Source organism: Amphiura filiformis, unplaced genomic scaffold (assembly GCF_039555335.1).
Source record: "Amphiura filiformis unplaced genomic scaffold, Afil_fr2py scaffold_47, whole genome shotgun sequence".
In the NCBI taxonomy this organism is placed as follows: domain Eukaryota; kingdom Metazoa; phylum Echinodermata; class Ophiuroidea; order Amphilepidida; family Amphiuridae; genus Amphiura; species Amphiura filiformis.
In genome coordinates, this window is record NW_027305511.1 from 246,005 (window position 1) to 258,401 (window position 12,397).

Consider the following 12,397-nt stretch of genomic DNA (forward strand, 5'->3'; position numbering starts at 1 on the left):
AACTGAGGTCAAGACGCTCCAAACGAACATTGTACTCCTCATCGCGACGCTTCTGATGGAGAATAGCCTTGGTGGCTGTCCTTTGAACGCGTTCAAGAGCATTTTGAGACGCTTTGTGTGGGTCATCCAGACAGGGGAGCAATAATCGAGGATGGGCAAGACCATGGTCCGATATAATTGGAGGAGAACCTCTGGAGGAGATTCCCGGCCACATGGCGAATAAAACCAAGAAGTTTGTTGCTTCTTGCTATAACATCCTTAACATGAGCATCCCAATTAAGCTTATCTGAGATGATGACACCCAAGAGGGAAGATTATTTACCTGATCAAGATTGATGTTGTTAATACTGTACACTGATGGATATGAAGTACGTTTACGAGTGATAGATATAAATTTACATTTGGTAGGATTCAATTGAAGTGAATTACGAGACGACCAAACCGAAAGCTTGTCAAGATCCATTTGTAAATCCCTTACATCATTAGCATTGTAAATTGCACGATAAAGAAATGTATCATCAGCAAATTGCCCGATACCAGAGGTCAAGTGCTGGCCTAGATCATTGGCATAAATGGTGAAGAGGAGGGGGCCAAGAACAGAGCCCTGAGGAATTCCAGAAAGGACCGAGACCCAATCAGCACTCTGCCCTCTAAAAGTAACCCTCTGAACACGACCTAAGACAAAGGAACTGATCCAGGCAAGCAGCTGACCTCTGATACCATAAGTTTTTTCAAGTTTAGAAATCAAAATGTTATGTGATATACAGTCAAATGCTTTGCTGTAGTCTAGAGAAATGAGGTCTACTTGAGTAGATTTACTGTCCATTAATTCCAAGAGTTCATTTGTTTTATCAAGTAATAGTGTACAACATGATAAACCAGGCTTAAAGCCATGTTGACTTAATGATAAGAGATTGTTGTTACCTAGATGGACACGAAGGTTGTCAGCCACGATGCTTTCAAGCATTTTACAGACAATACTAGTCAGAGCGATGGGCCTGTAATTAGCAACATTTGAGCGGTCCCCCTTTTTATAAACAGGGACAATATTGGCTTGTTTCCAGCCGCTAGGAAGGTGACCAGAACTAAGAGAAAGATTAAACAATTTGGTGAGAATTGGAGCAACCTGGTACATGCAGAGCTTAAAAATCCTCGCTGACAAACCATCGGGACCAACAGCACCATCAGTTTTAAGTTTTTGATGCAGTGTATAACTTGGTCTATGGTTATTTGGAGGGAGCATAAGGGGGTCACAGGTAATAAGGGAGATGTGATATCAAAGGCTGGAGAGGTGGGGGCAGAAAAATAGCTAGCAAAAGTTTGGTTAAAATTGTTAGCAATAACGGCCGGGTCAGAGCACAGTTTGCCGTTGACAACAAATGATTTAACATCGGGTTCTTTTTTGCGACCACGAACAAAAGACCAAAAGCGTTTTTTACTGTCGTCAGCAGTGAGGAGAGAATGAAGGTAGTTACTGTAAGCAGATTTTATACCATTGGAAACCATCTTATGATCATATTGAGTTTGAAGTGTCCTGCACATGGCTGATTTTCCTCTTAGTATTTTTACTAAGAGCCTTTTTCTCTCGTACTCTTCTTTCTTCTTTCTTCGTTCTTTTTCTTTCTTCTTTCTTCTTTGACAGTCTCCAATTTCTTCCTTAGATTGTTTTCAGCGTTCGTTCTTACTGTGGTTCTCCAAACTTGGTCAGAAGACATAAGCATAAATCCCGGAGGGATTGGGGCGGGGGGGGTTAAATCCCCCAATATTTTTGCCAGGGGGATGGTCCATACAATCATTACCAATCCCCCAAATGTTGAGACCCGTATGTGGGTTTCTGACCAAATTAACCGTATATTTGGCCATTTTAGCCCATTTTTGTGCAATTCGCGCGAATTTATTCCACTTTTGCACCGCATTTCATCACTCTAGCTTCAAAATGGCACAATTTTTCACGCTCTTCGCGCGCATTTGTACAATAAACTTATTCTGTCACCAAAAGTGCTGGATGCACTATACTTCTAGAAATGTTTCCAACTCCCCCGCCCCCTGTCAAAAAGAAATCTGCGCCACTGTTAGAAGAACTGGTAGCCCAAGCTTCATTGAATTTGAGCAGATTTAGGGGTCAAAGATCATGTAGGTGTTATTAGGGATCATTTTGTGAAAATCTTCAAAATGCTACTCTTATTCTCAACTATGTGGTATGACCACTATGGAACAAACTTCATAGAAGTTGTGCATAGGTAGGGATCAAAGGTAATATAGGGGTTATTAGAGGTCATTTTGTGATAATCTTCAAAATGCTACTCACACTCTTAATTACACGCTATGACCACCAAACTTACTTAGTCAGAAAAATCGCTGGCCCAAGTTTTATTGAAGTGTTCATAGGTTGGGTTCAAAGGTCATGTACCGGTTATTATTGGAGGTCACTTTTGAAAATTTTCAAAATTACATGCAATGACCACCAAACTTGGTCAGAAGAACCACTGGCTCAATCTTCACAGAAATTGTGCACAGGTTGGGATCAAAGGTTTACTTCTCCACAAATAACATAGGACAGGGTTGCCACTTGCAGACATGCATAGTTATTACCTAATGTCCATGTATCATACACAGATTTAGGTCAAAGGGCATTAAGGGGTCATTCCCGTATAAAACTAAATACTGTCAAAAGTTTATATTTGCCAGGAAAATCATAGCAGACGGTATGTTCACCCATGAATTGTTTTTACTCATGACTTGTTTTTATTTGGGGTCAAAGGTAATTAAGGGATCACTTCTGGTCCGAGACGAAATACCTTCAAAATGCCACTTCTGCGACAAATAACATAGCAGAGTGATGCAACATGCACACATGCTTTGACATTAGTCAATGTCTCTTGGGTTTTCAGAAATTCTGAGGTCATAGGTCATTAAGAGGTCACACCACGGCTGTGTTTGTGGTCTTAAACCACAGCTGTTTCTAGTAGTTCTTCTTTCTTTCTTTATTCTACCTTTTCAATAAAAGGGACAAAATTCTATTGTTGTGTGATGTTGATTTGATTCAAAATATGACGCAGTTCATTTCAAGATCAACAAAGATCAAACAAATGTCAAATTCTGTTAACTTAGTGCATGCATTCTTCAAGGTCATACGTCAATTAGGTCAAAGCTGGACTTTTTGGTCTGTTCAAGCCGCCAAGCATATAAAGTTGTTTTTCTTTCTTTCTTTAGTCTAGCCGAGCGGCGGCTAGACTCCTGTTTCTGGGCGATTTCTTACACAGCCGTGACGTTAGTCACGGCTGTGTCATTTTTCTTACAGGTTCTTTCTTCTTCTTCTTCTTCTTTCTTCTTCTTTCTGCCGACCATTACATTTGATCTAGCACTCACATGCTTACACTGATTTTGACCTAACTTGGTCACAATCATCATTGACCATGCCCTACATGTCACATGAAACTCGTGGGGTCAAAGGTCACGCAGGGGTCATAGGGGTCAAAAACGTGATTTCAACTCAAAATGCTTCTTCTCTCACAGATTACGTATGACGATGACCCCACTTGCACACATGCATTGCTATTATCCAGTGTCTATGGGGTCCTCACAGATTTGGGGTCAAAGGTCATTAAGGGGTCACTTCCGGTATAAAACGAAAAACCTTCAAACTTTTTTATTTGCTAAGAAAAACATAGGACAGTAACGTTATGTTCACACATAAATTATAGTTACCCTGTGTATATGTGGTATTTTTTTATTTAGGGTCAAAGGTCATTAAGGGGCCACTTCCGTTATAAAAGGAAATACCTTTAAAATGCTTCTTCTCCCACAAATTACGTAGGACAGTGACACCACTTGCACACATGCATTGTTATTACTCAATGTCTATGGGGTCCTCACAGATTTGGGGTCAAAGGTCATTAAGGGGTCACTTCCGGTTTAAAACGAAAAACCTTCAAAAATTTTTATTTGCTAAGAAAAACATCGGACAGTAACGGTATGTTCACACATTAATTGTGGTTACCCAATTCATATGTGGTATTTTTTTATTTGGGGTCAAATGTCATTAAGGGGTCACTTCCGGTCTCAGACGAAAAACCTTCAAAATGCCCCTTCTGTCACAAGTAACATAGCTAAGTGGTGCCACGTGCACCCATGCATTGACATTAGCCAATGTCTATGGGCGTTTTCATATATTTTGGGGTCAAAGGTCATTAGGGGTCAAAACACGGCTGTGTTCGTGGGTTAGACCACAGCTAAGTCTAGTTTCTTCTTCTTCTTCTTCTTCTTCTTCTTCTTCTTCTTCTTCTTCTTCTTCTTCTTCTTCTTCTTCTTCTTCTTCTTCTTCTTCTTCTTCTGTCAACATTTAACATAATTTGCTCTAGCTCCTTTATTATTTGACCGATTATGACCAAACTTGGGCACAAGCTCCACTACCCCAGCCTTTACATTTGACCAGACCCCTTTGGGGTCAAACGTCATGCATGAGTAATTTTGGCTAAAAATTTGATTTTTACCAAAAATGCTTCTTCTCCTACAGATTACATGGTACAGTAATGAGATTTATACATTGACCTTGGCTATAGCCGGGGCCTATGGGGTCCTCACAGATTTGGGGTCAAAGGTCATTAAGGGGTATTTCCGGCACATAACCAAATACCTTCAAAATGCTTCTTTTCCTACAGATTCTATGGTACAGAGATGCGACTGACACATATGCATTGACATTAGTTGGTGTCTATGGGGTCCTCACAGATTTTGAGTTCAAGGTCAAACAGGGGACAAAATGGTTAATTACTGAAAATCACTTTAAAATTCAATATTTTCTGCATATTACGTGCTGTGATCATCAGAATAATGCCAAAAGGGCTCTAGCATTATGTTCATATACGATTGTAATCAGATTTGGCTTAAACATGGAGGAGGGGTCTGTTTTGGGGTCAAAAGGGGTAAAATTCTAAAGTTTGTCCAATTTAAATGAAAATTAGTATATGTGATCTTGATATGATTCAAAATATATTGGAGGTCATTTCAAGGTCACCAGAGGTCAACGAAAGGTCAAAAGGGGTCAAATTCTAATATTTGTCCAATTTAGATGAAAATTAGTATATGTGATCTTGATATGATTCAAAATATATTGGAGGTCATTTCAAGGTCACCAGAGGTCAACTAAAGGTCAAAAGGTGTCAAATTACAAAATTTATTCAATTTGAATGAAAATTAGTATATGTTATGTGGATATGATGCAAAATGTGGTGAAGGTCATTTCAAGGTCATCAGATGTCATTTCAAGGTCACGGCTAGACTTCGCAGCCTTACTAAGGATGCAATATATCTAGTTCTTTCTTTCTTTCTTTTTTTCTTTCTTTCTTTCTTTCTTAGCCATATGTTTGAGTAATTTCGACCATAGTTGGTGACTAGGACCCTTGAATGGGGTGACAAATGTCAGATGATCAACTTTTGGTCGAATGTCACCCACTTCTGGTTAATGGCTAGAAACGTGATTGTCACTAAAATGCTACTCCTTCCACAAATTACATTTCCCGATGACGTTACCTACACTTTCTATAGCCGGTGTCTAAAACGTTTACCACAGAATTGAGGTGAAAAAGGTCCTTTAGGGTACATAAACAAATACCTTCAAAAAGAACAACATTTATCGGAAAATTATGTAAGTTACACAGTTGAAGTTGAAAAACGATTATATCATGTTAAAGCCATATAATAACATTTGCTGAGGAGAACGCCCTCAATAGTTTTTCAAAATTCTGTTTTTTTCATGATTATATTGTACTTTATTAAACTAACATACCCTGAAAAAACCAAGACTATAGGTGCTGTAGATTTTGAATAAAACGCCGGAACCGTCGTTTTATTATTACGATGGAAATATTAGTCGAACGCGTACACGGTACGTGCATTGCGTGCAGGACGGATATACACATCAAAGGATAGTACCGTAACACAACCGACGGAGTGATACACATTGGCGACATCGGCGCTGGTAGTAAATTCCCATTTTCTTTGCTCTACCTCAGTTGTTTGGCTCAAAATTAAAAGGGGATATATCTGATAATAAAAGGTAACATTTTATGGCAAAGAAATACTTATCTACAGGGTGAGTCAAAAAAAGTGAAATAGAGCAAAGAATCGATATTTATGTAAGAACCACGTTGAACTTTCCTTTTATTGAAAGTTTCTATAAATGCCACACGCAATACGCATCCGTTGTGAAAAAATGAAGTCAATCACATCTACCGTTTAATTTTTATGAGTCCTTTTGCTACGATACCCAATTTCATTATTTGTCCACGAGGTACCATGTATTTTTAATGAGAGCAGACAATGCACCATAAAGGCACCAGCTCTGAAACTGAATTTAACTTAAATAAGGTTGATTCTTGCGTTATTTCAATTTCTTTTTTCTGTTCAAACAAACTTTCTAACATTACTTTAAGTCCTTCATACCTCACTCGACTTCAACTCCAGTTTTTTTAATCCCAATATGTCCAACTTACTGGATATTTTATAATTCACTCCACTTCAATTTGCGCGCATTTCATTTCAATGTTTTCCCAGCAGTCAAATAACATGATGTCATTATGTTAGGGTTTTATTCCCTTTATATCGTAAGGTTATATTGCCAAATGTTCCGTTTAACATAGTATCGTTGGTCGCAACACATAGTGACGTAGAGTTATTTTTTTCCCTAAATTTTCCGTTTCACATAGTGGCGTAAGGTTTAGAGCTAGCTATACCCTGTAATAGTTATTCCTTTTAACTATTAAAGATATACGTACTTTAATAGTTTAAACCTTACCCTTCAATGTCCAATGGAATCGAGCTACAGAGAGATTATTTCGTTATTAGTAACATTATCCTTCAAACATGTTTTTCCCGGAAACGTAATTTGTCCATCACGTACGCCACTATATGTTGTGATCGGCGATATTAAAATGTTTTCTAACAGCCTTTTCTAACCTTTTGCGAATAGTATCGAAAACGTTCTGTGTTTGCAGGATATGTAACAAATAATTACAATATGTGCATGCTTCATTCTATTAAAAAGACTAACAAATATGCTTGTTTGTTTTGTTTTGGCAGTGCCTTGCGTATCATTTTTAAAATCCAGCTACTTTGTAACAGAAGGTGGAGATCCTACATCCATAGAACTTGTACTTTCCAATGTAGACTCATCAGTTGTGGCTCCTGTTAGTGTAGGTAAGGCTTTAGGCTATTAGGTAGAGTCTACACTACGGCACATTTATTCCGCGTTTCGTTGGTCGTAAGCTATACTGGCATATAAACTTATCATAGCATTCGCATTTTTCTTATTTTGACAAACTTTTAGTTGAAATTGAGATATCTGCAGAATAATGAAAGAGTACAAAATACACCTTAAAACTTTGTTTCACATCAGTAACATGTTCGGGTCCGAAGTTATTGCCCGAGGTGATTTCCGGAAACGTAATATAATTCACTATTTTAAATCCAATATGAAAATATGGTTCTTAATCTTTTATCGTGGTACAAAGATAATAGGGATGTTCTTAATCAAATGAAATAAAGGAAAATAAAGGAAAGCGTAAATTAATGGGATAATTTTGTTTGAAAATTGCACATTGTTGCACATTGTGCAACATTTTTAAAACTTGAGGGTTTTCTCACACATAACAATACTTAAGAATTTAAAAAGTTTGAAAGAGGTATTTAATGGCTTTCTCCTATTTCACTTATATGGCCTTTTGGAACCAAGCTCTTCTTTATGTAGTTATTATCAAATTATAAATGGAAGGAAACAATTGACTCTAAAAATGTATATTTCTTCTAAATAGCTTTTACTGTAACACCCGTATCGGCCATTGCGACTGATTACGCAGGGGACTCAAGTCCAGTTGCTGTTACAGCCCCAGATGGAGAGATTTCAGTAGCAGCTATGGACGATGGCATGGTTGAAGGTGTTGAAGCGTTTCAAATATGTATCGATCCACCTACAACCCCGACCGACTACAAACTCGGCACTACGTCGGATATCACAGTATGGATATTAGATGCCGCAGTTGTGACAACGACTCCCGCAACGACAACGACTCCCGCTTTGGGTAGGTACACCTATTCAGGTACACCATATTAAAAAACAAAAACAACAATAAACATATATATTACCTTTTTACTCTTAGCTTTGGATGTGAACAGTTTTAAAGCCCATAACCCTAACCCAAACCCAAACTTAACTGTTTATGTATATATTAACAAGCATAAACCTGCCAACGAATATTATTTGATGGATATCATTATTGTGACCGCTATGGCATACTTTCTCACACACTAAATGAGGCTACACAAGTTATAGTTTACAGATATGGAATATAACGTCGAGCGACACATAATCAATTTCTAATTGTGATAATGTCTAGAATGTTAATGTTTTTAGCACAGTGCCTGTTTTTAAGCATTTTCAGTCATCGCCTTATATTCAGATATTTGTTTGTTATTACCAAGGAGGGTTATACCCTCCTACTTTATTTCTATATCAAACCTACTACGCTGCTTTAAAGTCTCCTCAATCCATTGATATCAAAATAAGTAACGATATTATTCGAATGACGTCATTTTTATTCATATGTGACACATTCTAAGCCAAACCAAGGTCGGACATTTTTTTAAATTTATCAGTGCAGTGCATAAGCTCAATGATATTGGGATTCCCAAATCCCTGGCATTCTCTCTCTCTCTCTCTATCTCTCCCCTCTCTTCCCCCCACCTCGCTCTCTCTAACTCTATCTCTCCACTTTAGTAACCTACTGGATCCAGTTCTGTGACTACAAAGCTGATGAATCCCAATCACCATTCATGTTTTACATCAAGAGATCTACTACAGAAGGTGTAGCCACTATAAGTAAGTTATTGTTTCCACTTGAAGAGCTAAGCTGCAGAAGTACCTCGGTCCAATTGAGGCATTTTGAGATAAGCATTTAAAGTCATCGATATACTGTAGCAAAAGAATGGAGCAAGGTATAAAAAATAAAACTTTACATCCACATTGGAAATGCCATGTTTTGGCACAGGTGTTTGTTCTTGATGAATTTGATAATTGATCAAATCAATAGTAGTGATTTTTGGATTTTGTCACTTTTGCAGCTCGGATCAATTAAGAACTTGGTTTTGATAGGTTTGCATTATACTTGATGACCCCTGGGAACATCAACACTGCTTGATCGTCAATAACTGTCGGTCTATCTCTACAAAACCCATGCAAACATATTATGATAGTTTCGATAATTTCGGCATGTAGTGACTTAGGCAATTCTGCAGGCTGCAGCACGGGTCTTCACTTAATAAGCGCCAGAAAACTGATCTTACTTGAACTTGTTTCATCCCACATTTTACTATTTATCTACTTTTATAACAAGACCTACAAATGGTAACCCTTTCTCTTTAATTTCCAAAAGAAGTGTCATAATTATGTCGAGTTTAGTTTGTGTAATGACATAGCTGTATTATGTCTTTTTTAACAAAATAAGGCTGCATTGACGGCAGGTGTATAACCTGAAAATATATTTATTTTAACCAATACGAGGTGATCTGTCAGAGAAATCTAAACACCCCTATGGAAGACATGACGCTAATCTTCCACACTGGATGTGTAAAATAGAACGGGGTTACCTGAATGGGTGACTCTCTTTGAAAATTTTAAATCTACACCCCGGTGTGGAAAATTAAGGTTATAACTTCCATAGGGAATGTATGGGTTTCTACTGGAATTGCCCAATGGCGTATTCAACAGTGAAGTGGGTAGGGGCGGGTCTCGATTTTCCAGACTGCTCACAAATGTTCTGCTCGCAGTAACTTCCGAGATGATGATTTTTTACCGACTGAATAATAAAATTCGGGTGGCTACAGCATCCATTTGCACACCCCACGCCACTGGTATTTAATCAACCCTGCTTAAAATGGAAAGAAGCAAAACCAGAGGAAAATATATCATTATTTAATTGAACTATATTATTAAATACATGTCCAAATATATTACAACTATTACAAACATACACTTTTGTATATTTTTGAAATGAATCGCACCTTTCAGTACTTCATGAGACGGGACTTTGGGTTACTGGTAAGGATAATCATCAATCCCCTAAAAATGATTCTGTATAAGAGTAATATTAGGTTTCCGTCGTTTTTTACAGCGTGTTCTACCCGTGATGTTAGTGCTACAGGAAATTTGGACTTCGAACCTCTAGAAGCCGTGACAGCGACGTTTCCTGCCGGATCGGATACTACCACTTGTAGTGTGACAATACTACCTGATGTATCGCGGGAAGATCCTGAAGTGTTTGAGATTTCAATCAGCAGTCCAAGTACCGGCGAGCTTGGAGACGTTAACAAGGCAACAGTGACTCTTTACGATTCTTCTTCTTCCGTGAGTATCTGCGAGAGAAACTACGACTGAAAAGTCTGCAAAGTTTTTTTTTTTAATTATTTCCATGAGTGTCCCAAGTAACAGTAAATAACAAAAGGTTAAAAATACAGGCAAACATGATACTTCTTGTATATGAATTGTGAATAATCTACCTGGCCCTGGAATATTTAAGTTTAAAAAGTGTTTAATACTATATGGCCGCCTAGGATGGTGCAACAAGAAAATAACTTTGTACCGAGAGGAACCACTTGTTTCCCCGTTTTACCAAGAGAAAACTCTGTGGTAACGTATGGGTTACGAGCTCGTTGGGTGTTTTTCATTTCACATTGAAGGGATCCTTCAGTGACGCTATACATACTTATTTTAAGGTATTACACAATACGGAAATATTGCTATTGTTTTTTATTTATAGAGAGCAAGTTCTGTCTTACTAGTTCATTTTACCCAGTCTTGGAGTCAAGTTCTGTTGTGAACATAGGGATTTGCAGGAAAGGTGACGTCAGTCAGGAAGGAAGTGTTGGTATGTATACGTTTGCCACACGTGTATGATATCTCTTTTCTAACACATTCTCCTTTACTTTACCATCGGGATTGAGTGCACTCAAGTGAAACTCAAACATGTAACAATAAAATGACAACATCGTCTGTACATTTAAAATATGGATCCTTCCAGACGAGCCTTGCGTATTACAATTATTTTTGAAAACAAACAAATCATTTGACATTTTCCCCAGTTCTAACGACATCCAATGTAGATGCCATAGCCCCTAATGATTATGAGGTCACGAATCAACGTATCAGCTTTGATCCTAATGAAATATGTAAGACCCAAGACGTAGCAATAGTGGATGACGAGCTGCTAGAACCAGCAGAATGTTTCCAAGTATCACTGTCTCAGCCATCAGGCGGCTTGCTATGCATTCACAACAGTGCTACTGTCTATATCAAAGATGACGACTGTAAGTATCTCACGGTTGTTTGATGTATCCATTTTAAAGCAAAGTTGAACACTGATGGCGCTCTTTATCTTAAATCTTGTTTGCATCTTTTCAAAGGATAGAACTTATGTAATGTCATTAAAACATCATAAAAATGAGTAACATATAGCAAGGAAATTTTCAAACTACGTTTTATCATGAAATGCAAGGAACGACTCATATTATGGGCTAAAGTAAATTTAAATTATATGTAAATGGCACCTCAATTTGCACACAAATATGACACAGTTTATAGAATTAAAATTACCACAGAAGGCAGCAAAAATTAAAATGTTGATAAAGAAAAGAAAATCTTGTTTAAAGTAAAAAAATAGCTAAAATATATGTGTGTATCTTAGTGATATAGCTGTTGGCATTGTTAAGGTCTAGAATTGAAAATTATGTAATGCTTTGTAAGAAACATTAATAAATGATCACACCAAGCAACCGTGATCTCTTTTCTATGTTTATTTTCCCAATCATCATACTATTGAATCCGATTATACGCCATCATCAAACAGCTTTCCAACTATTTTTTCTGTCTAAACAACAATCTTAAAACTAGCTTCTTTTCATGCACTACCCCCGGAACATCAGAAGACAATAATGCTTATTCAGAATTCTTGAAATTCATTCGTGGACAAAAGGTCCCTGCATAATACAAAAGTGATCTTTGGTCAACTCAAGATACCAGACTTTTCAGTGTTCCTCGCACTAATTATGCAACCGGTGACAATAGCTTCTTCACTACACAGTGGTCAAAAACTCGCCACAACGCATGGGCGACGTGTCCCTCCACCTTTTGGCAATATAACCCATTTTTGTTCTTTTCAGCCATTTTAAAACAATTTTGGCCGGTTGTCAAGCCGGATTGGCGCTAATGCCCCAACGTCATGCTCCCACAACCTTCAAATCATCTCTCAAGACTCATTTGTTTGACAATTTGATGTTTCGTTCTTGCTTGTTATGTTTTTAATCCACCTGGTTTGTAAAGCACCTTAATTTGTAAGAGCAATTACAA

At 37.7% G+C, this 12,397-nt stretch overlaps 1 protein-coding gene and 1 long non-coding RNA gene across 2 annotated transcripts in view; both read left to right on the forward strand.

Annotated features, from left to right (window-relative positions):
- The window catches only part of LOC140144283 (uncharacterized), a 241,163-nt gene that overhangs the window by 215,559 nt on the left and 13,207 nt on the right, over positions 1-12,397 (forward strand). The gene's annotated exons all lie outside the window — the stretch shown is intronic.
- Positions 1-12,397, forward strand: part of LOC140144287 (uncharacterized) — a 74,873-nt gene that overhangs the window by 49,269 nt on the left and 13,207 nt on the right. The window contains exons 8-13 of the mRNA XM_072166106.1: positions 7,081-7,197; positions 7,812-8,078; positions 8,774-8,875; positions 10,167-10,403; positions 10,743-10,919; positions 11,134-11,358. Coding sequence (XP_072022207.1) covers positions 7,081-7,197; positions 7,812-8,078; positions 8,774-8,875; positions 10,167-10,403; positions 10,743-10,919; positions 11,134-11,358 — 1,125 coding nt within the window. The remainder of the gene's footprint in view (positions 1-7,080; positions 7,198-7,811; positions 8,079-8,773; positions 8,876-10,166; positions 10,404-10,742; positions 10,920-11,133; positions 11,359-12,397) is intronic.